The following is a 25,942-nucleotide window of genomic DNA, read 5'->3' on the forward strand; positions in this document are numbered from 1 at the left end:
CTTCTTCATTCTCCCACTGAGAGCTTTGATTTCTAAAGTATGAAATGAAATAACCAACATAACAACATTCTCCACTTCTAAGGGACAGTGCCAGACTCATTCAGTTGCTATTGGTTATAGAGAGTAGGACGTAAGGGAGCTATTTCAGATCACGGATTATTTGTTCTGGCTGCATTGGACATCCCTTTAGTGGAGTTTTAGAGCCCTGTAGACAGAAAAGTTTGGGTAGGAGCTGGAAGGGAGAGGGCTTGATGAAGTAACCTCTTCCTTTCTCCTCCCAGAGTTAGTCCCGCTATTCCCCAAGAAGGGTATTTAAAAGTGAAGCATCCAAGCCCCTGCCGCTCCTCGCGTGCAAGACGGAGAGACGAGGCCGTGCCCCCCAGCTGCCCGCTCCCAGCACCCAACCGCTCTTAAGAATAAGCGCAGCGGGGAATTTTCTTCTTTTTTTTTTCGCTTGGGAGTTTCCCTTTCCATTTCCAGATACCTCCAGGGGATCTGCTGCTGTGTAAATACCCTCTTCCCATCCCCAAAGCGGTTAGAAGAACGGATTTCCCGAGCTGGCCCGTTCTTCCTGAAGCTAGTGGTGTGTCTGATAGAAAACATGAGCCGTTGCCTTTGGGCTTTCCAGCCCCGCACGTGAGCTATGGGCTAGAAACGGGCCACCACCGCTACCGGGATATCATTATGAAATGAACAGCAGCCTTTTCTTGTCCAAGATCACTTTTATTTCCCTTGTTTCATTAACTTCAGTGTCTGTTTGGTCTCACATATCCACGCCGACACAGAATTCACACTCACTGCAGAATTTGGGCAGCACCTCCCCGAGCCCGTGGGCTGCCATCGGCGATGCCGCCGGCTCCGCCGTGCCCCCGACCAGCAAATGCATCCCTCTGCATGGAGTTTAATGTGGGACGAGGGGAACAAGCAAATCTGCTCCCTCTCCTCCACCTAGCCAGAACCCCCTTCGTACGGCTGTCTTGGACCATTTATTTTTCTTTTCTATGGTGGACCAGAAACCCTGGGCACTGCGCTTCTTCTTGCTGGTCCCATGAGCTGTAGTTTCCCCCTCCTCTGACTCTTCCCGTGAAGCAACCTGTTCCTTTTAAGAAACAAAACCTCTCCTGACACTGTCAGGACTATCTGCAGCCTGGGAACTGCTCCTTGCTGCCCCAGTGAAAACCTTAGTCCAGCTATAAAGGTCCTCACGCCACCCGCACGGCTGGGAAGCCCCTCTCTGCCTCCAGCCCCAAAAAAGCCCCTCTCCTCCCCGGGGCCTTGAAGCGCTCTCCGGAGACAGAGCTCTATGGCTCTACTTATTTGGACTAATTAATCCCTCTCCTAATTAATCCCCCTGGTTACAAATTAGGATGCAAGGGTGAGTTTTGGCTCTCTGGATATGGACTTTGCTGCGTCGCATACAACCAACCTCCCCCCCACCCCCACCCCGCCCAAAGTTTAGTGCTCTGAATTGCTGAGAACATTGGTCCGCTGTGGTTCCCCCGCGCGTACTGAGCCCGCCCGATGGCTTTCAGCATCTGTAGGCACTGCTGCCGGTTTGTTTTCTCGAGGAGAAAAACAACAAAAAAAAAATCATATACTGGTCTGCTATAAATTCAACAATACAATCCTTAGTTCTGAAGATATAGTTTCCATATAGTTTATAAACATTATAAGACATACATATGGATAATTGAGGGGAAGGGGAGAGCCTGTGCATTTGTTGGGGTTGGGTTTTTCTTTCAGATGTGTGAACATGGTTACAAAAAACCCGCACCTCCTGCGGGTACTTCTTTTCTTTAAGTGTTGGGTTTGTTGGGTTTTTTTTTGTTTGTTTAATTCCACCTCTAATCAGTCTTTCCTTTGGTTGTTGGCTACTCCAAGCCCAGCAGGCAAGCCCTGTTCTGCTGTAATGCCTGAGATATTCAGGGGTTTGAGATTGTCTTCCAAGAGATTCCCAGCCAACTTTGGCCTCTGGGTTTGGAGCCAAAGGGGCGAAAACGTGGGAGAACCAGTGTCCTTATTACATCGGTATCAGTGTCCTTGCACTCACTTTCAGAGAAACAGTGTAGGCTTAATCGGTGATCGTTTTTACAGCAATTATGTTCCTTTCGGTAATTGGAGGGGTCATTCAGAGCGCTCTCGAATGAACGGGATTTCACAAGAGCATGGATACAGTCCATTTGTCCGGTTGTTGTCACCGGCGAATTGGCTACCGTCCCTGTTATCTGGGTCTTTGTAAGGTTGGCTTTTGTTGTTGTTGTTGTTGTAGGTGCTCGGTTAGGCTGTTTGTGACAAGGTGTGATAATGCCTTTTAATCCGCTCCCGCTGCGTTCGGCACAGTCCGCGTTGGCAGCCCGGCCGGGCACGGAGAGACCGTCAGAAGCCGAGACAACGTTCCTCCCTTCGCCAGGCCAACGCTCGCCGCGTACAAAAAAAGAAGAAGAAAAGAAACTCTGGTCCTTTGTAGATTGGTGGCAGTACAGATTCGCTCCGTCGGCAGCCGGGGGCTCAGCGTATGACGGCCGCTAACACCATCATAAACACCAGGAGCGATGCCCTGAGCCCCGAGCAGCCGGCTGCCTGCTGGACCCCGCTGGGGGGGCGGATGGGCGTCCGCCGGGTACACTTACCCTTGCGTTTGGGGGGGAGCGTCGGCATCACCCCGAAACTGAATTTGTGCTGATAATCAGGCACATAGTCTGGAACCTCCTGCCCGTTTTTCCGCGGCCCCAAAGGTACCGGTTTAGAGGTTCGGTTACGGCTTTTGTGGCTGGTGCAGTTCTTGCCGGGTTTGCGATAGCCCGGCCGGGAGCCGGGGGGGGCGGCGGGCTGGCTGCTGTGCAAACTGTTCTCGGCCCCTCTCTCCTTCCCCTTCTCCTTGGAGGAGTGGTGAGGGTGGTGGGTTTTGGAGGCTCCTCTGTCCGCTGTGGAGAAAGTATGTGTTTTAATCTGATGGAGCGACTCGGACCCCGAACAGTTCCTAAAGTCTTCTGCTCTTAGCACCTTGAGGTCTTTGCCGTGCATCTGCTCGGGGGACTCGCAGATGACGCTGGAGCTGGAGCCTCTGAACCTGTGCAGCCATTCCCAGAGCGAACGGGCTTTGCAATCGCAGCTCCACGGGTTCCCGTTCAGCCTGAGAAACTCCAGGGCTCCCAGGTGGGCCAGGCAGTCCCCCTGCAGCTCCGAGAGGCTGTTATTGAACAGGAAAAGGGTGGTCAATCTTCGGAGATCGTGAAAAGCCCGCCTGTGAATCCACTGCAGCTGATTTTGATGGATGAGCAGCCGATCCAGGTTTATTAGTCCCCTGAACGTGTTCTGATGGAGGCTCCAGAGCTTGTTTCCATGGAGAAAAAGATGGCTGAGGTTAACCAAGTCAACGAAAATATCATCCTGAAGGAACTCGATGTGGTTGTCTTGCAGGTAAAGGTATTGCAGGTTGTGGAGGCCACCGAATATCCCGCTGGGGAGGGAGCTCAGCCCACACTTGTACAGATACAAGGCGTGGAGTTTCACCAGCCCTTGGAAAGTGTCTGCAGCTAAAGCCCTTAAGTAGCGGTTGTCCCCCAGGTCCAGCTCTTCCAGGTTGACAAACCCGTCGAAAGTGTTGGGGTCGATGAAGGTGATGTTGTTGGAGTAGATCCAGAGGGTGACCATGGAGGGGCTGAAGTGGCCCCGCAGCAGCAAAGTGATCTGGTTGTTCTGGAGGAAGATCCTCTCGCTGTCCTCGGGGATGCCCTCGGGGATGGTGACGAAGTTGTGAGCCTGGCAGCTGACGGTCATCGGGGAGGGGTAGCACACGCAGTCGGTGGGGCAGCCCAGGGCGCTGGGCACCTTCAGCCCCAGCAGCACCAGCAGCAGCTCCGCAAACCCCCCTGTGCGGAGAGAGGGGAGAGCGGCATCAGCGGGGACTCGGGTACCCCCCTCCCCTCCGCCCACCCATCGCTGCCGTGGGGACTATTCCGGCTGAAAAACGCCCTCAATTAACTCAGCTCATGAATTACCCACGGAAACAACTGCGGCTGTGATGAGTGGGCTCATCACCCACGGTAGTTTAAACGTGACGTATGGAGTACTCCCTGCCTCCTCGCCCTGCCTGCAGCAGGCAGGCGGTCGTGCTCCCAGCCCCAACCGGGCAGGAGAAACTTTACCGGCAGCGCAGGCAGCGAATTACGAATGTGTGAGAGCAAACAGAGGAGATGCGGACCCTTCCAGGTGTCCACCCCTCCTGTAATGCGGCTCTTAAATCGCCTGCGCTTACGTATCGGGGAGGAGAAGCTTTAGTAATTCCCAGTGAATCACCTAAAATTACACGCGGGCGCCGCATCTGCGCAGCACGCCCAGCTCCCCCAAAGGCGCAGACCCATCCCCGCCCTCTCTTTTTACTACAGTTGTTAAGACGCCACCATCCACCCCGAAAACCAAGTGATTTACAGGAAAATATGTTGTCAGCAGTTGGTGGAAAAGGCTGAGCTGAAAACTCCGTTTGGAAGTGGGATGCTCAGACATATTTTTTAATGGATGTCCTGTGGCAAAGCATATTGCATCCTCTAATGCTACAGTATGTGCTTGTGACCGGGGCTTTCTCGCTGCAGAGAAGAAGCGGTGAGCAAGGCAGTAATCATCCCCTCCCTCTGCTCGGCTCTCAGAGTGCCGGTTTTGCCGCCCCGTTCCCGTCTCGCTCCCACTCCTCGCACCAGGCTTGCTTTCAGGCTATTCCTTCTACGCCAAGTGGCTTTTCAGACTCATTGCACCAGACTTGTCATTTCTCATTCAGATTTTCCTCCTAGATTTGGCTTTTTCCTCTTACACGCAAAATTTGCTCATGTCTAATGAATTCTGCCTCTGGACTTTACAGGGGAAAGGAGTAAAATCGGAGCAGCGTACAGCTGCCGGTGCCATCCTGCCCACGAGTCCTCTCGCCTTGCACTCAGCTTGTAATAATCTGAAAAACGAGAGTGGAAGTGGAGTTCATCTCTAATTACTCCATGTCGTTATCACCAGCTAGTCCGGGAGCCTGGACCCCTTGGGCTTTTACAGTCCCTCTTTTCAGCGCCTACAGCTGGATACAAGTGGGAGGCAAAAAAACCCCTCACTGTTTTCTTATTAATTGTGTTTGAAATATAACTCCGTGGTTACTGTTGCCTTTTGCCTGGTATGGAGATCTATTACCATATAGTTAACAGCGGATGACCCATCCATCTGGACCCAGCCTTCCAACGCAAAGTTGTCACATTTTTAGATAAACTGGGTTATTCAGACTCTCCATAAATCACCAGTAAGAAGCAGTCATCTCTGACTGGGCTGTTAATAAAAAAAAAAAATAAAAATAATAGCACAGTTAGCCAAAGCGTTGGACCAAGCTTTGGCTGCGATGAGAAGGGGGAAGACGGGACTTCTTCCAGGCACTGCCCTTCAGAAATTAAGCATCGGCTACCAGGAGGGATGTCTCATTCCTGCGCCGCTGCCAAAAAGGGGCTGTAAGTCGGGAACGTTTAATTCGCGACAACTCCTACGGCTGTGTAGGAAAAGGAACGTTCTCCAAGTCACCGCCGTGCCATTTTGGCTTTGCTGTCGTGCCTTTGCGATGAGAGAGGGGCTGCGCTGGCGGGAGCATCGTGCCGGCGCTGACTACCGAGCGCTCCCTGCCAAAACGGGAGCCCTCGCTGCAACTCGCCGGGCGAGCGCAGCCTGGGAAACAGCGGTATCCTGAGGATATGGTGATGAGCCGCGTGCCAGAGAACGATGGTAAAGATAAAGCCACGTTTGCAGATACATTCTGCTGGGTTTTTTACCCGCGGATGTGCTTTGCCGGGGCGGGACGGCTTCACGTTCCCCGTCTTACCTCGGTGACACTGAAGTACAAAACCTTCTGTAGGTCTTATGTTTATTAGTAAAATCCTGCCAGGCACAAGCGCTGTGACGATCTCCCACATGCAGAGTCTGTTATTGCAAATACCAAATCACAAGGGTCTGAATCAATAAACCATCTCCCAGCTATAAGCAGCAGGTTGGAAGATTACATATTGCTTCCAAACAACAGTTTTATGCGCTCTTCCGTGACACGGCAGTTGCCAGGCTAACGGGATTACTGACGGGAGGTGGAGTCGGGCAGGGATCTCGGAGCATACACGATTTCACGTATAGGGATGGTGATGACAGGCGGCTGTTAGCAACGCGCGGCGATGGACGAAGGCAGCCTGGGTCTCCCTGGAGCACGGCCAAGGTAGAGGCTCCCGCCGAAAGGGAGCGGCGGTGTTTAACGGCTCCCTGCCTGCGGGGATAGCTCCGGGGGTAAAGATCGGAGGGAACTGAGTCCATCTCTTTAGCTAACAGGGGGTTTGTGAGTTAACGGCTGGAGTTCCTATGGAGAGGGAGGTGTGACTCCCGCGGTCGTGGATGGCAGTGGGGAGAGTCTGGGGTGTCTCTGGTTCTCAGCTTCCCAAGAGTAAGATGGTTGGAAGAAAAGCCAGGGATGTGTTTCTACTTATGTACTGCAACTCGGGGCTGTGGAGAATGGGGAGACAGAAGGATGAATGCTTAGAAAAAATAAGAATTAGGTGGGCAGGACTCGGAAAGAAGAATCCTACGGACTCCCCAGTGGATGCACATGGTCTCATCAAGGATGCTTTCCCTCCAAGCCCATAAAACCTGCCAATTGCCTAGTGCCGTGAGAAGCCGCTCCTGGGATGCCCTGGGCTTGGCCACAGTTTAGATCCGGGAACGAGAGCCCCGAGAAACAAACAGGCTGTGGTCACGGAGCCACGAAGCTCCTGAGGCTGGTAACAGCAGCGCTGCCATGTCCAGCAGCCGAGCCCCACTGGGACGAGACAGCCGGGAGCGCTTCGGTCTCGCTGGGCTTCCCAGGCGGAAAGCACCGTCCGGGAGCTTCCCACAAGGTGCCAGCCCGCTCCCCTGAGAATTAGACCCTGCCTAACTTGTTGAACTCGTTGTTCCTAACGCAGCCCTTTTGACTTCGTCTTGTAAAAGGTTGCGAGGCAGATGGAGGGTCACCAGCAGGTGTGTCGGAGCTCACCGGGGAGGGAGAGCTTCAAAAGCGGCACGGAAAAATCAGCAGCAACCTGCCGGTGAAGTGAATAAAAACAAAGCCCTGCTGACACGGATAAAACCAGCAAGGGGGTGTTTATCTCCCGGCTTTCTCCCGCTGATGCGCTGTGTCACCCGGGCTTCTGCTCGCCGCGTCCTTCTGCCGCCTCCTGCTTTTGACTGAGGTTTCAGTGATTGGAATGAATTCGTCCGACTGTCCAAACCATTTCCCATGCAGCATCTCTCTAATTGGGCATTAATTAGGCATCAGTTAATGAATGCTTGAAATAATTTATCTTTGGATGCGTCCAGTTTGCAGTCTTACTTTTAACAGCATTAGACTCATTATTAGATTAACATCATTATAAATGTTCTCCATTACCTGCTTGTTTCCATTGTCTTAGCCTTATTACTGAGAGTGAAAATCACTCCTCCCGCATGCATTATTGATGAGTAAGGACTTTCTATATGTAGCACGGGATTAATTGTTATACAGCGTAATGCATTTAGCGTGAAGCCTCAATTTGTGCCAGAGCTGAAAGCGGCCAGAAGAATGCAGACGCCCGGAGCCAGCGCTCTCGGCCAGACACAGCACATCTCTCTCCAGCCCAGACCAGGTTCCTCCCGGGCCGGTGCCAGCACAGGAAGAAATTAAAAAAAAACAAAAAAAAAGGCAAAAAAAAAAAAAAGCTGGTTTGATACCCAGGATCAGAAGGTTCGAAGGGTCGGAGCACTTCTCTGCCACCGCGGCAGGGACGCTGGCCTTGGCTCCGCTCTGCGGGCAGCCTGTCCCCACGGCACTGCGCAATCCGGAGAGCAGGGTTGTACCTGCGCCGGCAGTTTTTGTTGCATTTTAAGGCTTTTAACGCTTTGCTGTACCTCGGAGCAAGGCAGAGCCTTGGTTTATTTAGGAAGATGTAATGCCGCTTATTTTCATTAGGAGTCTCAGGTTCAAGGGGAAGAAATCACTTAGGACAAGAAGAGATGCTTCGGCCCCAGGCGGGGACGCACCCGCACAGCCCCCCAAAAAGCAGCCCCACCACGAGCCCTCGCCGCCCCCTGCCCGTTCCCTCTTCTCCAGCTGCTTCTCTCAGATGGACGCTTTCACCTCTCCACCCAAACAACTTATATGGGTCACGGCCCGTCTAATGCTCCGGCAGGATCTGGTTTCGAGGATGGAGCAGGTTGCTTCGCTTTCAAATCTCTCCTAAATCGCCATCTGCTTTGGGAGACCCATCTTAGCTCATGTCTACATGCAACTTGACTGCCTGCTTACTGTGTCCATTACCGGTGCTGCTCAAGCTGTTAGATTTATAAGCTCTTTAGAGCAAAGCCCTCGTCTTCTGGTTGCTGATTTATGTATCTTTACTGCCATAAAACACTATGTATAGCTACTACATAATATAAATAATAATACTTAACCAGAGCGAGCTACAAGTGGGGACAAAGCATCTGGCTTCTGCTCGCAGCTGGGATTATCAAAAAGGCATAAGCTTACTCATCACTCACCCTCTTCTGAGGCCAAATTCACACCTGGTGTATCATCACCACCACGGCGCTGTCAACGAGCTCCAGAGAGAGACTTTCCTGCCCCGTTCACACCCTGGATCTATCAAAGGATGCTTTCTAAATCCACCCCGAGTGAACTGGGGCACAAAGACGCGGCTCCGGCCCCTGGGGGAAAATATACTTTGAAACTTGGGAACTAACTCCCAACGGGATGTTCGCACCGCCATAGAGAGAAACTGTTGTTTAGGGAGAAGAAGGAGCCTCAAATGTTCACGGTTTCATCTGCCAAGTGAAGGACGATGAAAGGCAAGGCCGGAGCCGCGACGGCAACTGGGCGGGAGCCAAGAGCGAGACTTCAGATCTGGGACAGTTCAACAAAGCGGTGTCAGACCTCTGCTTAGGAGCTGCGGGGGTTTTTTCTTCTTTTTTTTTTCTTTTCTTTCCTTTTTTTTTTTTTTTTTTGTGACACAGAGGATAAAATAAACAAGCCCATCCCGCCCGTCACGAAGACTAAGTTCCCCAGCGAGCGGCAGCTTGCTTTCAGCCTCTCCGCAAAGCCCTTTCGGTGCTGCCCCGCGGTCCTGCAGCGCTCGGCAGCAGGAGCATCCTCGCTGGGTTTGCTCCCCGCAGCATCGGCTGCAGCTCCCAGCGCCCGCACGGGGCTTTGCTTTCTGCACGAGCTGCCTTTCAGCCGGAGAGTGGCAACCACCCATCCACCTTCATTTTTTTTTTTTTTTTTTTCGCTAACGGTGTCATAAATAACTGACAGATCCCAGCTGTTTGGAGTTATGGTTTCTGATGGAGTGACAGCTGCTCCCAATCCCCCAGTCATCACCCCGGCAGTTCTGGAACATTTCAGCAACATAAAAATCATTGGAGATAATTTCGGTTTTGCATAATTTGGTTAGGCAAGCTGTGATTTAATGGCAATTATGACCTCCGAGGCGGAAGATGAGCTTGGAGGCTACTGGCTTCACACGACTTTAGCTCAGGGTGCAGCATCAGGGATGTTCCAGGGAGAAGGTACTACAAGAAAAAATCCTTCTCCAGCAGCTGGAAATTGCCCGCCTTCGCTGGCAAGTGGAAAGATGTTTCCCAGAGGAAGACGCATACAAGGAAATTTGGAAGGAATATTGCTAAGGAAAGCTTTGGGAAGAGGCTGGTGCCAAAAGATGCATCAGGAGGTACCTTTTAAAGAAAATCCAGGAAAAGGCTTTAGACTTGAGAGTGCCATAACCCCTACAAACCCTTCTGTGTCACCGGTATCTCGTGTGGTAACCACGTCTTGGTCACCCTGACCCCACTTTGGTAGCCCCAACGTTAAAAAGCAAATCTTCCTCGTGTGACTGGGGGGGAGAGCTGGCCGGCACCGGGAATGGGCCATGCCCTTTGCAGGCAGCTGCCGGCTTTGCAGGCACGGCCCGTTTCTCTCCCCTCTTAGGGGGTTTCTCTTGCTCCGGGCTGCGGTGCCTTCTTTCCTGGTGCTCCTCAGCCATCCCGGAGCCCCCTGGTTTTCATTTCTCCAGCAATAACCAACCAGATCAAACCCTTGGTCAGCCAGGCTGTGCCGGGTGGGCGGTTGAGGATGGAGAACCGTGCTCAGGAGCTCTGAGGACATCATGGTGCTTCAAGAGGAGCAAAATGTTGCTTAACAGCAGAAGTGGCTTTTGTCTGGAGCTGAGAAGGTCCAATTTCTCCCCCCTCCATCACTGCTGTCAACCAGCTTGGAGTTGAGTTAAAGCTCAGGGCAGAGACCTGGGGTCAGCAGCACCCCAAAATCAAGTCCTTTAGGGTGCCGCAAGTTCATTTTACATTTGCTGACCCGGTATCTGGAGCTATTCACCTTCCTCCACCAAAGTCGAGGCCAAGGTCACCTGGAAGTTTCTGGATGGTGGTCATTAACTCCTATTGCAGTTTGAAACCAGACCATAAATTTCATAGTGTAATAATGTAAAAATCAATAACTCTGTTTGAAACAATAGCTTTGTCTTCCATTTCAGCCGGCTCTGATATCTCCCCATGGACCGCGTCCCTCTGAATCACACAAATAAAGAGAGAGGAGCGATGGGTGGCGGGGAGGCTGCTCTCCTGCCAGGTGCCCAGCCCCTCTGTCGTTACAGATTCAATTAGTTAATTTATTACTCTCTTGCAGTTAAACTCGATGATGATTTAAAAGGAAAAAAAGAAAAGGAGCCTTTTATGTTCAGTCTCTTTGACATCCCGTCCGCTGCGGCGTCCCTAAGGCTTTCTGTGCGAGGGATGCCCAAGCCCCCGCTGCCCATTGCCATGGACAGCACAGCCAAAATCCAAACCAAGATGCAGCACCAACTCACACAAGCAAAAAAAAAAAAAAAAAAAAAAGAAAATAAAGTCCATTCTTTTCCAGCTCTGGCTTTCCGGGCAAGGAAGGTCTGGCTTCCTTTGCTTGCTTATTTTCCGTTGTTTGCTGTAGCGCTGACTCGAAATATACATCGAGATGCAGGATTGTCTTTCACATGTTGGTGGATGTGTGATCCTCAAAAACAAATTAGCACCGATTCACTTCTATATAGAGTGCAGCCATCAGGGAATCACTCCTGAATTCACAGCGAAGGAAAGTAATAATGCTTCCAGCGCGCTAATCCTCTCCAAGAGCAGCCCCTGAACTCTCTCCCGGTGCTGGAGGCACCACTGGAAATTACAATTGTACTGAAAAAATAATAAATAAATACAGAAATTGGCAGGGGTTTTGCTGGTCCAGAGGATTTGTACCCTAATGTGGAATTCCCTGTTTAATTAGCACTCCTCTCTGTGTCTGCATCTCCTCCTCCCGCTGCTCAAGCTAAAGGAAAAGAGAAGAAAAAAAAAGGAGGCCAAGGGTGGAAGTGGCTGTGGGATTGGAAACTCGGCTATAGAAGCTTGTTTAATTTAAATGCTTGTTTCGGGACTAGCACATGCAGAAACAGAGGGAGCGTAGAGTGTGTTTTCCCCGTGTAATCTGCTCTGCTTAACCCCAGTTTGCAGGACGCCTTCCGCTGCAGCGATGCCCTCGGAGTGCAGCTGCAGTCGGATGCCGCCGGTCCTACGGCTGCAGGCACGGGGCACAAACCCGGGACCTCGTGCAGAGCCTAGAAGTAAGTGTTTGGGAGAAGATTATCTAAACCAGAGGCTGGGATGCTGCTTGCATGGGGTTGGAGGCAGATCTATAGGACAGAAGAGAGTAGAATAGAATAGAATAGAATAGAATAGAATAGAATAGAATAGAATAGAATAGAATGGAATAGGAATAGACTAGGCTAGAATATTTCAGTTGGAAGGGACCTACAACGGTCATCTAGTCCCACTGCCTGATCACTTCAGTGCTGACCAAAAATTAAAGCATGTTATTAAGGGCATTGTCCACATGCCTCTTAAACACTGACAGGCTTGGGGCACTGACCACCTCTGTAGGAAGCCTGTTCCAGGGTTTGACCACCCTCTTGGCAAAGAAATGCTTCCTAATGTCCGGTCTAAACCTCCCCTGGCACAGCTCTGAACCATTGCCACGTGTCCTATCCCTGGACACCAGGGAGAAATCTTCTTTTCCTGACTCTCCTTTCCCTGCTGCCAGAGAGTCTGTTGTGCCCCTGCGCCTCATCCCATCGCACATGATGGACCAGCATCTCAAAAGCCCATGGGACCTTCCTGGAGCAGAGGCACGCCAGAAGGAAACGGCTTATCTGGCTTCATAGATGGATGAGTCAAGTCCTTGGGTCCTGCTGCGGCCAGAGGTGTTGATGGACACCAGGATGCTCCTGCTCCTCCGGGAGAGGATGGTGTGGCCCAGGGGACACCCTGAGCGCAGCACACATAGATATTGCAGGATTTTAGGCACAGCTCGGGGCTTGACTGGTTCCCAGCGCTGTCGTCCGGACCCCAGCCAGGCACCAGGCACCCTCTGCTGGTCCCCGGCACAGGACGGGGCTCCCGTGGGACACGCCAGCAGCCTGCAGGGAAGCCGGGACAGGAATTGGCAAAGGACAGAGACATCTTGAGGTCCTTGAAAAGGGACTAATAATTCCAATTGCCCCCAAGGAGAGAGAAATACAGGAGGATGACTTCAGCTTAGTGGATTGTCTGAGACTTCTCAGGGGATCATCAGATACTTCCACTCCCTTTTTGTCCTGAGGTGACAAGTTTTCTTTCCCATTCACAGAAATGCAAAGTAGTTCATTCACAGTAGTAATAAGGACGGTGTCCTTTGTAAACCAGCCCGGCTAGCGAACCCGAACCCTCCTCCGAGCTGCTTTACAGCAAAACAATTGCAGATGAAATGACAAAACCCACCCCAGATGAGCGCCAACCCGATCGCTATCAAATGCTGAACAAGCCCGTGTGTAGCGAAAGCAGATTCACCAGCTCACTTCCCTGCCAGCGGCTGGCTAGGACCTACCGAGAGTTTCTTTAGGATCAGAAATACAGCCAGAACAGAGCAAATGTGAGACGGAAGAGCAAAGTGACAGCTGCCCGGGCTCTCTGTGCATGCTCGGCTGCCCCACCATCCAGCCCACGTCTGCAGGAGATGCAACGGGAGGCTGCAGAAAACCAGGGATGCGCTGGATGGACCTTTACCTGGATGGAGCAGGGAGTGGATGGTGGCCTGAAACAGGGATGTGAATGGTCCTTCTGCAGTGTTTTTATGCTAGCAGGTCTAATAGGGAGAGCATTAGCTCTATAAACGTGTAATCCTGCTGAGGTGCCGACCCCAGCAGTGTCCTGGCCACCGAGATCCACAAGCCAATTGCGTACCGTGCCGCGGAGGCTCCCTTTCATCCCTTTTCAGCCTTTCTGCATTTCAGATTTACTGGATGTCCTTGTGGTTGGTGGAGAAGAGGGCAAATTGGAGCCTGTCATGTACCTTCTTCCCCATTCAGCGGCACATCATTCTGCCTGCAGCAGGGGGGAAGGAGACTGACGGGCGGGCATCAAAGCCACTGTCTCTGTCACATTTCCCCCCCCGCTCCAAAAAAAAAAAAGCGATAGCGTCATTTGGAATCCAGCCTTCAGCCTCGGGTCTCTCTCCCGCACCCTAAATGGGCAGCAGCACCTTTCCCCAGGCCTTTGGTCTCTCTTGGGGTGGGTACGTGATGCTACGAGCCCTCCAAGTGAACATCCCTGTGGGTCGGCAGCTGAACGAGCATCACAAACGCCGGCAAAGTCCCGTTCCCGGTGGAGACGTGTGCCGGCACACTGTGTCGTGAGCGCGGCTGCCTTTCAGAGACCTCTCCTGTGCTTTGCACTGAACTTTTTACCGGCTAGTGAAAAGCACAGCGATAAAAGCAGAGCAGTGTGAATAGCTGCGCTCTGCCGCTCCTCTGCCCATCATCCGGGGCCGACCCGCGCATCGCACAGGGGCCATTAGGAGGTTTAATGAGCCAGTGGGGAGATGCCGCGTGCCCAGTTAGATGTCGGGCATCGTTACGGTGCCGCACGCCTCTCGGGGTGCGGGGGGATGTGGGGGAGCTGAGGACCGGAGGGGATCACCGCTCACTGAGCATCCACACTTTGCCAAGCCCCTGAAATCTGTACGGTTGGACGGCGGGCGGCTGGAGCGGTGGGGAGCCGGGAATTAATGTGCGAGCGATGAATGTGGTCGGGACACAACACTTTGCTAATATCCTGCTTTGTCTAGCTCCAATGCCGGCATTTGATCCCAAAATATCCCCCCGTGCATCCCCCCGGGAATGGACTTCATGAAGATGCTGCACATCCCCCAGCACAAAGCTTAATAAAAATAGCTTGTTAACAGGATGCGTTGCCATCACTGGTGGCTTGTGAGCTCGCTGCCGATCTCTGCGCCTCGTACGCAGCAAGGCCAAGTAATTACGGGATGGGGGCTGCAAGGTCTCGACAGTCTAATTTCTATTAATTATAGCCCGCATGCAATCCAGTCGCAGCGGAAAGGGGAGACGGGAAGATGGTAAGTGGTTGCAGGGGCTGGGAAGGGAATAGGAGATGCTGAAAGATGCTGAGAAGTGGTACCCGCACTGCACCCAGGGCGGGCAGTGGGGCCGGGGAGGAGGATGTGGCCCCCGGCCCCAAACTGGGTGGATTATTTGGGTGCTTTGTAACTGGTGAGGAAGGATGATGATGTTTTTGATGAGTGGAGGGCCAGGAAAAGTATTCATGGACCGAAGAGGGTGTATAGGAATTGAGGTGATGCTCGCAGCAGCTGTGACCTGTGGCCACCACGGAGGCTGGGCTGTCACCACGCAGAGGGGCTGAAGGGGAGCGTAGGGGCAGGGAGATGCTGCCTGAGCAGCCAAAGCCCCCCTAAATGTGGAGGGGGGCGAGGAGGAGACCACGCCAGCCCTGCAGTCCTGCCCCTCTGCTGGCTCTGGCCATTTCCTACTGCTTTAGGAGCCAATTAAAAACTCAAAGCCAACATCCCAGCTTTCCCCAGGACTGGCAGGGCTCCCGTTAGATGCACGGCAGAACCCTCACAGACCAGCTGCCACAGTGGGGGGGATGTGGGGGGAGGGATCAGGCTCCTTCACCCTCCACTTTTTGGAGCCCTGCCCTGCTGCCGGCAGCTGCCAACAACCCTCGTGTGACTCCCATCGCTCCCCTATAAGCTAATCAGCGCCTGTTTCTTGGTAAGTTGTTATAAATCCTGTTATGATCCCTTCTCCGCCAGGTAATAACGGTGAGCGCAAGACATGCGGGGACGTGGCGTTGGCGTAAAGCCACCCGTGCCAGCATTCGTGTCTGCGCTAGCAGTGGGGTGGACAAGTCGGGCATTGGACCCCTGCCAATCCATCCCCCAAGACTGTCCGAGGATGAGGCGGACGAGCCAGAAACGTAAGGAAAAAAACCCATAGTTGCATCCAAAGAGGGGTGTACCGCGGGCTGACAGGCGTGCACCTCCGCACCAGCGGTACCCGAGCCTTTCCAGGAGCAGATGTTCCTGCTGGGGATGCACGGGCTGGAGCCCACTGCCCAGAATTCCCATTGGGAATACTGTTGCAGAGAAATACTGCGAGATGAAGAGAAGCGGGGTACGGCAGAGCAGTGAGAGTGTCTGACCCGGCTGTGCTGGGGAAGGAGCTGAGGAAGGGCTGGGGGATGCGCTGGGGCCATCGTCTGGCTGCGGGGACAGTGACACCCATTTTTTGGAGCTGCTGAGTCGGCAGAAGTGGGGGGGATACAGGATGGCCACGGGGATGCAGGATGGCCACAGGGATCGTGCCCACCGGCTCACAGAGTGCAGGAAGGGTTTGCGTTGGGCGCTGCCGTCTGCCTTTGAAAGCAATCCTGCTCCCTGCATGGTGAGCAAGCATCCTTTCCTCCCTCTCCCATTTTGCCAGCATCCTTCTGGGACTGGGCAGGCTGTGCATACTGGTCCGGGAGGACCAGACACAGCCTTTGGGAACGTGGTGCTGCTCACTGATGCTCAGCCGGGCTCTTCCTAAAATACACAACCCATCCCCAAAGGAGCATCTCTGAGGGATGGCTCAGCTCCTGCCAAAGGGGCTGGGGGAGGCGGGGGGGGGGGGGAGCTGCTCTGCCCCCAGCCCCGCTGCCCTTCCCAGCCCTCTCAGGGGGCTGCAGCCATGCCAATGCCAAGGCCCTGGTGCCAGGGTGCCGGTGTCCTGGCCGCAGGCACCTGGTGCCGATCCGGCAGCAGCTGGAATGGCTGGGACGGCCGCAGTGGGGAGGTATTTACGGCAAGAAGCAACAGGCCAGGCTGTATGGAGTGACAGGGGTATTTTACCCTCGGCTTCCTCGCGTCATGTCGCTTAGATGCACGTTTTGCAAAGTTAAAACAAATCACAAACAGCAGAAATCGGGGTGGTTATTTTTTATAGGGGGGAGAAAAACAAAAACTAAGATCTTGGCAGAAGGATAAAGGAAGGCAACTGAAATGCTCATTAAAACTGAGGGGCTCCATTTGCCTGTCCAAGTGGCCACATCTTCTCTGGAGGCTCCCAGATGCTTTGAAATGCCTTGTCAGACAAAGCCTTTCATCCTGCCTGATTCTGGCTAAATTCATGGACCCAGACATTTTCTCTGGAAACGGGAAAGAGGGAGCAACTCCGTTCTGACTTTTCACTTCCCATCTGATCGCTGTTGATACAATTTATTCCTATGACAGCATCTGCTGCTTTCATAGGTTTTTTATTCTGAAGTACAACTCGTCTTTGTTAGTCCCATTTTCGGGCCTTTCATCATTTGAGTCACAACATAAAAGGCATTTAAACACTCCTGCTTGGAAACCAGGCTGGGAGAGAGGGTGGGAGTGGGGAGATGCCGTGTCTCCCCATCCCGAGCCCCCCTCCGGCAGGGGATAGGGTGTCCCGGTGTGCTGCAGCCCCACCATGCTTCCCCCATGCCTCTTGCCGAGGACGGTGGCGATGGAGACGTCACGTTTCCATTTTAGAGCGACGCTGTGAAATTCAGATTTCGTTTTTAGGTGAGGCTTCACGCATCTCTATCGCACCAGCATCTCTCCTGGCCACCACTGACCCCCTCCCGAGTGTTCCCAGAGGCTCCGTGCCCTCCTCATTACCCAAAACCTCGCCTTAGACAAGTAATTGCCTTTTGCTGCTGTGGCTCCAGCCCAAGCTGTGGTGCAAGGCTCCTCGTGCTCCGCCATCCCTCGCTGCCACCCTCACCCCCTCTGAGCTCGCCGGGGCCTCTCGTCCCCACCAGCGCCAGCGGATCCTGCTCTGCCCCGGTATCTGCTGAGCTACTGGAGGCATCGGGGAGTTCACAGCTACCCACGGAGACCTACTGGAGTCTAATAATAGCGCTGGGGTGTCGCACCAGCGGAGAGCTGGAACAGCTACGTCTGGCAGGGAGAAGCCACCGCTGGCTGCCTCCGCCTGCCCGGGCTCCTGCCTGCTGGGCTGGAAGAGAAACGCCTTTCCCGGGAACTTCCACCCTTCGCAGCTCCTCTCCAGCCTGGTTCCCAGCTCCGCTTCCCCCCCCAGCAGCCCCCGCTGCAGCTGACGGCCGACTTCCCACGTTACGGGGATCCCCTGCCCAAAGCAGCGTGGCTCGCACCGCTCCCTAAAACCCTTCCCAGGCAAACACTGGGGGGCATGGGGTCCACGCCTGTGGCAGGATTCAGCCCCCCGTGGAGGAGCTGGCAGGGCCGCAGGATGGGCAGCAGCCACCCCACCAGGCTGCCGGCTTGGCGCTGGTGTGAGCACCCGTGGGGTGCGGTGGCCTGTCCCCCTCTCGCTTTGACTCCCCTGCTGTATTTTTCACTCCAGTAAGCGCCCAGCTCCTGCCAGCCTCCGACAGGCGTCCTCTGGGGGTGCTTCCAAAGAAACCCCTGCCAAATTTTCTCGTGCTGTCGCTCTGGGGAGGGCACAGAGCAGCCCCCGTGTGCCACAGGCGTTGCCAGTGCCTGAGCATCCTCGAGCAACATCCCTCATCCCGCCCGGCATCTCTCACTCTTCCCTGGATCCCGACCCTCGTCCCCCAGCTCCCAGGGAAGCGAGCGCAGCTGGTAACTGCGCTGCCGCTTATTGGAATAACCTTTCAGGTTTCATTTAGCACCGCTCGCTTCCCACCCCACCTTCCCATCGTCAGCATTTTACTAATTGCAACTTTTAACTCGTTGTTCCCGGGAAGCCTGAGAGCGGCCGCTGCCATAAGGACACGGGATCCCTCCGCTCCCCATCGCTGCTCCCTCCCCCAAACGAAGGGCCAGCCTAACGAAGGGTTGCGCAGGTGAACATCGCACTGACCGCAGCCCGTACAGTTCCAGTCCTGCTCCCGGCTCACCCCGTGAGCTTCCCGCTTTGGGAAAAGAGCAGCGCATCCCAGCAGCGCAAAAATCCCAGGCAAAATCCCGCCTGTCGCCTGGGAGCATAAATCAGTGCAGCGCTGGGCAGGGAGGAGGTGAGAGATCCCGACGGCTATCTGAGCGCGCTGTCTGCCTGAGACTTATTAAATTATGGCTCTCAAGTTCAGCATCTGAGCCCGGCGCGGCGGGGACCACGGCCGGGCGGGAGGCGGTTACAGCCTCCTAATTCAATCACGGGGCAGAGGCGATGGCGCAGGCGGCGGGGGAGAAGAGCCATCCTTGTCGACACAGAAAGAGTGAGGCTTCGGCAGACTTCCCGGCCGGCTCTGCCCCCCGGCCGCTCACGGAGCTCCCGGCTGTGTCTCCTGACATGCCGGGAATGGCTCCGTGTCTCTGTTAAGGGCTCAGGGTGTGATGAAGCCATGGTCCCGGGGTTGGTCCGGCCACGGTGTCGGCGGGGCAGAGTGGGGCATCGGTGCCACCGTACGGGTTTATACTGCTCAAAGACCACCTGCAATGAAAGATGGGGTGCTCCCAGCCCCACGGCCGCCCCGCTGCTGCGCAGCCCTGGCTGCTTCCAGCACAGAGAAAACAGGCCAAGAAACCACCGTTGCAGGAAAGCCCAAGGTGGTTTTTTTACATGAGTCTGAGAAGCAGGGAAGGAGAAAGATGAAGTGCTGCTTCCCAACTGACAACCGTGAACTTGCGAGCGTCACTAAAACTTGGGGAGGGTTTGCAGAGTGGGGACGTGCATTTCTGCTCTGCCCAGGGGTTCAGGTACCGTGGGGATGCGCATGGCATCGAAACCCCGACAGCGTCTCAGGGAGATGAGGGTGGAGGGACACAGTCGGGTGAGAAAGAGAGAGGAGGGAGCTGGGACGGTGGATGTTTTCCCTGAAAGCATTCACAAGGTCAACAATTAAAAGTGGAGCAGAGCGAGGATTTGGCTCAGGCAAGGGAGTCGGACCTCACCAGGATGCTCGGCGGGAGGAAGACGAATGCCTGGCTCCCAGGCCAGCACTGAATTACCCAGCCGAGGGCTAAGGGAGATATCGAGACAAGGTCACAGTCCCACCGGAGCGGTGAGGGCGGTGCGAGAGCTCTGGCTGGGCCAGCTCCTGCCTCGGCGGCAGCAAATTCAATCGTGGCAAATAACAGTGGAACAAAATCCAGCAATGCAATAAAGTCGCCCGACGTCTTGTTTGCCTGAAGCCGAGCGAACGCGCGCAGCCGGGGTTTGTGCAGGAGGCGGCGCCGCCTCTGCGGGTAACCTCGTGTCTGGGGAGCCCGGCAAGGAGCATTTTGAGCGGCCTGTTGGGTGCTTTCCACGGGCGACAGGTCACCCCACTGCCAGCGAGGCTCCCGGGGAGAGGAGTGGGACCGCCGGATTTCTCAGCGAGGAAGACACGCCGATTCCTTAAGAAATGGGGAGGCAAAATCCAATTGTGCAGTATCCGCGGCTGCCATTAACCTGTCTGTGTACTCCCGTGGCCGCCCATTCCTCTCCGCCTGACGGCGGGGGCTGCCCGGCACACGCTGCCCCGGCTGCCCGGGGGATTTGTTCCTGCCTGCTGCAGCGGCACAGCCAGCGCCGCCGAACTGTGCCGCAGGCGTTTCTCCGGTGCTTTGCTCTGCTTCCAAAATGGAGAGCCGGCTAAATGTCCCCCCGGTGAGCTGGGGAGCCCGGGCGCGGATTACTGGAGCAGGAGGAACTGCCGGTGGCAGGCGGTGATGGCTGCAGGAAGAACCGCCAGAGCAAACCGCGGCTCCAAATCCCAAACCCAAGGCCAGGAAAGAAAACGGCATCGTCGGGTCCTTGGGATAGTTGGCATTCAGCTTGTAGCATCCTCTCCGGCCGGCACAGCCCGGCACGCTCGCGACGCGTGGCCGGGCTCTAAACGCTCGCTCGACGGCGGCTTTTGCCACCGGTTTCGGCCGCCCGGGCGGGTTGTGCCAGGGTAATGCACGGCCAGGCGGGCGTTAGAGGGGTCTGCACCGCAAGGCGTTCAACCAGAGCGTTCAGATGTAGCGGCAGCAGCTGCCGGGGGGGAAAGGCGGCGTCTGGACCCACACGGCTCAGCCCCACGCTCGCCCCGGCCCGCGGAGGGGCTGACAGCGAGCTGATGGAGAGGGCAGGAGAGGGGAAGGGCGAGGGGAGGCGGGCAGCGGGGAGGAGGCGCAGCCGACCCCACCGGCCACCTCGCCTCTCTGCATCCCAGCTCCATTTGCAGATTTATTAAATCGAGAGCCAATTTCGACATCATTTCTTTCAAGCAGCTCCACCTCGCAGGTGTGCGGAATTTATTTGAGATAAAGAAAACCATTACAGAGAGACAGCAATCTTCAAAGACCACCTCGGAGACCTGAGAGAAATAAAAACACTAGCCCGTGCAAATGTGCAATTAAGTTTCAAAATACTCGTGCTCCATGAAAAGCTCCGTCCCTGCAGAGAACAGGCCTTTAAGGCAATTTTCCCAAACCCTATTCAGCATTCACTCAAAAATGCCTTTTAAAAACAACATGTGATTTTTTTTCCCTCTCAGCCTTGCTCCTCCTCCCCTCCCTGCGCTCGCTCCATCACTCCCAGGTGGGACCCAGACAGCTCCGGTGGGAATGCGGTTCCTCCCCGTTTGGTGAGGGACATGGGGCATGGAGGGTCCCATCCGTACGGGCACGGCTCCATCCCATCCCCCAGACACGGCAGATCCACAAACTGGGAATTTTTAGAGCCAGGTTTGTTATTCAAGGGAGAGCGCAACACCGTCACGGCTCTGCCTGGGGACGGTTTGCCGACTATTCCCAGCTGCTGGAGCTTCGCATCCCTTATTGATGGGTCACTCTCTGCTCGGTGATTAATTAAAAATGCATAATTAACCTGTGGAACGCACTGCCACAAGGTATTGGGGAGGCCAGGAGCTTAGTGGGATTCAGGGGAGGATTATATGTTTAAATGGATAACGAGAACATCTGCTGGTACATTAACAGGGATCAAGCAGAATTAGGGAGAAGAGCCCGGCTCACCGCCAGTGCGGGTGCGGGAGGGCACCCCCGGGGCCGGCTCGAGGGGGGCACCACCGGTCCGGCCCCCGAGCGTGGCAGAGATGCCAATGTGCCCGTGTACTCTTGGGGAGTGAGATTTCAGGGCCGAGCGGGTGTGCTCGGGGACGGGTCAGTGCCACTGCGGGGCTGGTTGCCTTCAGGCTGGAGGTGGCCACCTGGGACAGACGAGGGTCACCAGCAGCTCCTTGCCAGAACCCCCAATCCAGCAGCTGCCTCTCGTATCCAGAGGCCAGTGAGGGGCTGGGGGCTGATCCTGACCCCCAAGGACACCCCTATAGCTCAGCCACAGTGTCCTTAAAACCCCAGAAGAGCGCCCATCAGCTGTACCACCCACAGATGACACCACGCTTGCATGCAAGAAGGGCTTTGAAGACCATCCATGCCACTGCCGGTGAGCTCTGAAGTTACGGAATGGGACCAAAAAGCCAAGGAAGAAGTACGAGATGTAAGACCAAGCCTTGGCCAGGCTGGCCATGCGGCGTAGCCCAGCTCCAGGGCGCGTGGCCCATGCGAGGGACAGTTGCTGGAGGTCTCTGGCCTCCAGACACCACACGGCTCCTGGAGCTGAGCCTGGCACGGACCCTTCTGCCCGTGGCAGCCTCTCCCATCCACCCAAGGCTCCGCGCCTGTGCATGGACACCTTCCACCATCCCTCCTTGCACGGGTGGCACAGACCACTTGCTTTGCTTCATTTTTCCCCTCCTAGCCCCAGAAGATTTCTCAGAAAAGCCTGGCAGACGAGCCAGCAACTGCAGAGCAAACTCCGGGCTGATGGCAGGATTGCTAAACCCCCATCCGCAATCCCCTCTAGGTTCAAGTGGCTGCTCTTTTGCATCGTAAATCTGACGCTCCATCATTAGCGCTAACGAATGGCTGTGCAAGAGCTGGGAACCGTGACGTCTCGGGGTGCAGAAGCGCTGAGGACTCTTGGCGAAGTCCCCAAGACCTGGGGGTATCTCCAGCCCTTCATCCAGCGGCACAGCCAGGGCAATGCCGGGCGCCTGGCACAGCTCCGGCTTTGCACCAGGCTTGGAGCAAGGAGAGGAGCATCCCCTGCCTGGGGGAGATGATGGAGCCCAGGGAACACTCAGCCCTCCCGGTGGGACCCGGCATGCTCCTGCTGTCCCTTTGCAGCGTTTTGGAGGTGACACCATGGATGTGGCAAGATGGGGTGACCAGAGGCATTTCGGGTGTCGCAGCCCTCCCGGCCTCGCCGGCCGTCCCCTGGGATAAGGCGGCTGCGGCACATCGTGCTCAGCCTGCCGAGCACGGAGGGGACCTGCCGGGCTGGGGTTAATCTCGTTGTCACACTTTCCCTCCTTCTTGCTGGCTCGGCGCGCTTTGACCCGCTGTGAAATTGTGGCCAACAGCACTGAATATTTTAAGAGCAGCAATGCAGTCATGGCCGCGCGGCGGAGCAGCAAGGCAGGCCGGGAGCTGGGCTGGGCCCTCGCCTCCCCCCCGCCACCGCCAACCCATTAGCACAGTTCAGGGAAACCTAAAAAATTCAAAAGACACTGAAATATGCAGCATTTTGCTCTCTCTGGAAATGACGCGCTTCGCTTCCCAGATGCTCCCGAGTAGGAGGTTGTAAATAAGCAGCTTTATGGCACGGGGGGTGTTGCCGATGGGGCCGCGGGCTGCTGCAGAACCCCGATTGACACCCCGTTCCCCATCCTACCCCTCGATGGGGGCACGTCCACAGTCAGGCTGGGGACACCCCTGTGCCTGCCAGGCACCAGTGCCCATCCTCGCTAGGGCGATATGGAGGTATCGACCATTAAAGGACCTTCACCCCTCTGTCCTCGGCCTCTGCCGGCTGCTCTCTGCCCCTTTCCCCTTGGGACATCCTCTCACCGCGTCCCTCCTCCCCTCGGCTGGGCGGCCGGCCGGGACGCGGGTGCCGCAGGACCTGACGCAAACGCCTGTCCTCAGCACTTCTGCTATCTGGGGCACGGCGGAGAAGCAGCGGCGAGGAATTAAAAAAAAAAAAAAAAAAAAAAAGAGGGAAAAAAAAAAAAAAAGAAGCCCTATTTGCATAAACCTCCCAAAAAGAAGAGCTGGAGCCTGAGCCTGGAGAGCTGGGTTGGCTGCGAGCACTGGCCCGGGACCACCAGAGCTGATAGTGAATGCAATAAGTAATAGGGGAGCGTCGCCTGGACCAGGGCAGGCTTTGCCACCGGGTCCCTGCGCGTCCCCAAAGCGCTGCCCTGGGGCTCAACACCCCGTCCAGAAGTGACATTGGGACACTTTTGCATTCAGGTCTTAAGAGGGCAGATTAATCGCCGTGTGCTGGATCTGTCACGCGCGGGGATATATATTCTTCTCGGAATTTACAAGTAGTTCTGTCTGAGAAATAAACAACCGAAGATAAAAATTACATTGTCACCGTGCAGGTGTGATCGATGGAAGAGACAAGCCCTCGGAGCGCCGGCGAGGTGCCACCGGCACAACCCACCCAGGGAGTGCCGTCATCCGAGGCGGCCAGGAGATGCCGAAGGGGCATGGGGAGACGGTGGAGCGTGCTTCACCGGCCCCCAGCCCACCATGTCCTGGTCCCAAAGGTCAGAGAAGGTAGGGATGAGCATTCCCAAGCGGGGAAGATGCCAAACCCCAGGGAAAAATGATGCTGGTGGTGGGTGACCATGAGGAGCACCCACGAAGAAGCTGTGGGAAGGATGCCCAGGACAGAGCCACCCACGGTGGCAGGGCCACAGCCCCTGGCTCAGCTCCTTGTAAAACCCTCCTGCGCCCCATTTTGAGCCTCGAACCCTCCTCTCCGGCATGTTTCCAAGGTCAGCGATGGGCAGAAAGCAGAGCCGGGCAGGCGGCCCCCAGAGGACCAAGGTGTGAGGAGGATTAATGCAGTTTATGTCGGGCCCCTTTCGAAGGTATCATCTCCTTCATCTTTCTCTGCTTCCCGTGGCTGCATCGGCTTTGGCCCTGCTTGTCATGGAGCACATCGCTCACCTGGGTCACTGCCACTCCCTGGGGAGCGACGTACATCGGCTCCTTCATAGCTTAAATCTGAAGTTGCACTGAAAGTGGCAAAAAAAAAAAGCTCTGCATGGATCCTCTGCCCGTCCTTTAGCATCCTGAGGAGCCAGAACCTGGCTCAACCTGCCGGGATGGAGATCCCAAAACCAGCTAAGGGAGCCCGGCAGCCGGTCCCACAACTGCCTTCGGTCTATTAATAAACTCGGAGCAGCTGGTGGAGCCTCTGCCAAGTCGGTCCTCGGGATTTATCCACATTGCTCTGCCTTATCAGCCATGCTTTTCACAAGCACTTAAATTCAGGAGGAAAAGGAAAAAGTGAAATCAGATAGAAATGCAGGTCTGTTTGCTGTTTTCTACAATGAAATGGTTCTGGGTAAACAGCAGACGCCTTTGATGAAATCCCAGCAGGCTTAAACAATAAAGCTGGTTACAAACTCAATCTGGCGCAGATATCAGATCTGAAATTGTTTCAAAAAACATGTCAACATTTTCTAATGCTGCTGCAAAACTTCCTCGGCACCTTGCCACAAGCCTGCGTCTGTGACGCAGGACGCACGCCGCTGTCCCGCCTCGCGCCACTGCCACCCCTGTGCTTCCCATGGGGAGTCCTGTCCCGGCACCTCTGCACTCTCCCTCCTGCCCGGAGACCCCCAAACTGCAGGAAGATGCTCGGTGTCACCTTGGAGACATGAGACAGCCCCCAAGCCACCAGGGAAGGACATTCCCCGCCCCAAGCTCGGGGTGCACCAGGTTGTTTTCCAGCTGTAAATCCAGTTGTCATCCCCAAGCGCAACCTGGCCAGGGCTCCGTGTCGCTCCATCCCTGCATCCTCCGCACCCGCCGGGGCAGGGGCAAGCCTGGCCGGGGCTCCTCATGGCGCTGGAGGTCTGGTGGGACTGGGCAAGGGGTGCCGGGCAGCGCAGCTGTTCCTCTTGTCCCATCCCGGAGAGAGCACTCAGCCCTGGGTTCATCCCAGGTGCCACCAAGGACAATTGACTTTTCCACAGAAAAACAATTTGCAAAGCGCTAATGGTGGCAGAGAAGCGCAGCCAGATGCTCCTCTTGAGTTTTGCCTCCAGGTTGTCACCTCTGCACCCTGCTGGGAAACCAGCCACAGCCTGGGGCAGGATGAGGCCGTGCGGTGATGGGTCCATCCCATGGAGTGCCTGGCCAGGGGCATGGCTCGGCCCCTCTCCTAAACCCACGGCACAGCCTGGGGGCACAACAGGGACTTTGTCCGGCGGAGGTTGGCTTTGTCAGCAATTTGACAGCTCCCGTTAACGAGTGCCCCTCTGTCAGCATTGGCACCGGAGCAACAGCGACCATCCAAACTTGGAAAACACATGGAGCCAAAGTGGGATGAGGTACATTCCATGTTGGCGTTGCCGGGGCAAGTCTGCCAGCCGCCTGGCACTGGCGCTTTACGAACGGCGTCAGCGTCCAGGGTCTCTGGGGGACACCAGAGGATGCAGGTCCCCAGTGGGGACTGAGGCAAAGGGGCGAGAGGCTGCTAAGGAGGAGGAGGCAGGTCTGGTCACACCACGAGCAGGGACAGCG

General features: G+C 55.3%; 1 protein-coding gene across 1 annotated transcript in view; it reads right to left on the reverse strand.

The window, feature by feature from the left end:
* Positions 1 to 2,508: 2,508 nt before the first annotated feature.
* The window catches only part of RTN4RL1 (reticulon 4 receptor like 1), a gene marked incomplete at both ends in the record, with an annotated part of 32,091 nt that continues 8,657 nt past the window's right edge, over positions 2,509 to 25,942 (reverse strand). The window contains one exon of the mRNA XM_082492919.1: positions 2,509 to 3,942. Coding sequence (XP_082349045.1) covers positions 2,509 to 3,942 — 1,434 coding nt within the window. The remainder of the gene's footprint in view (positions 3,943 to 25,942) is intronic.

Source organism: Vanellus vanellus, assembly GCF_965231255.1.
Source record: "Vanellus vanellus genome assembly, chromosome: 19".
In the NCBI taxonomy this organism is placed as follows: Eukaryota; Metazoa; Chordata; class Aves; order Charadriiformes; family Charadriidae; genus Vanellus; species Vanellus vanellus.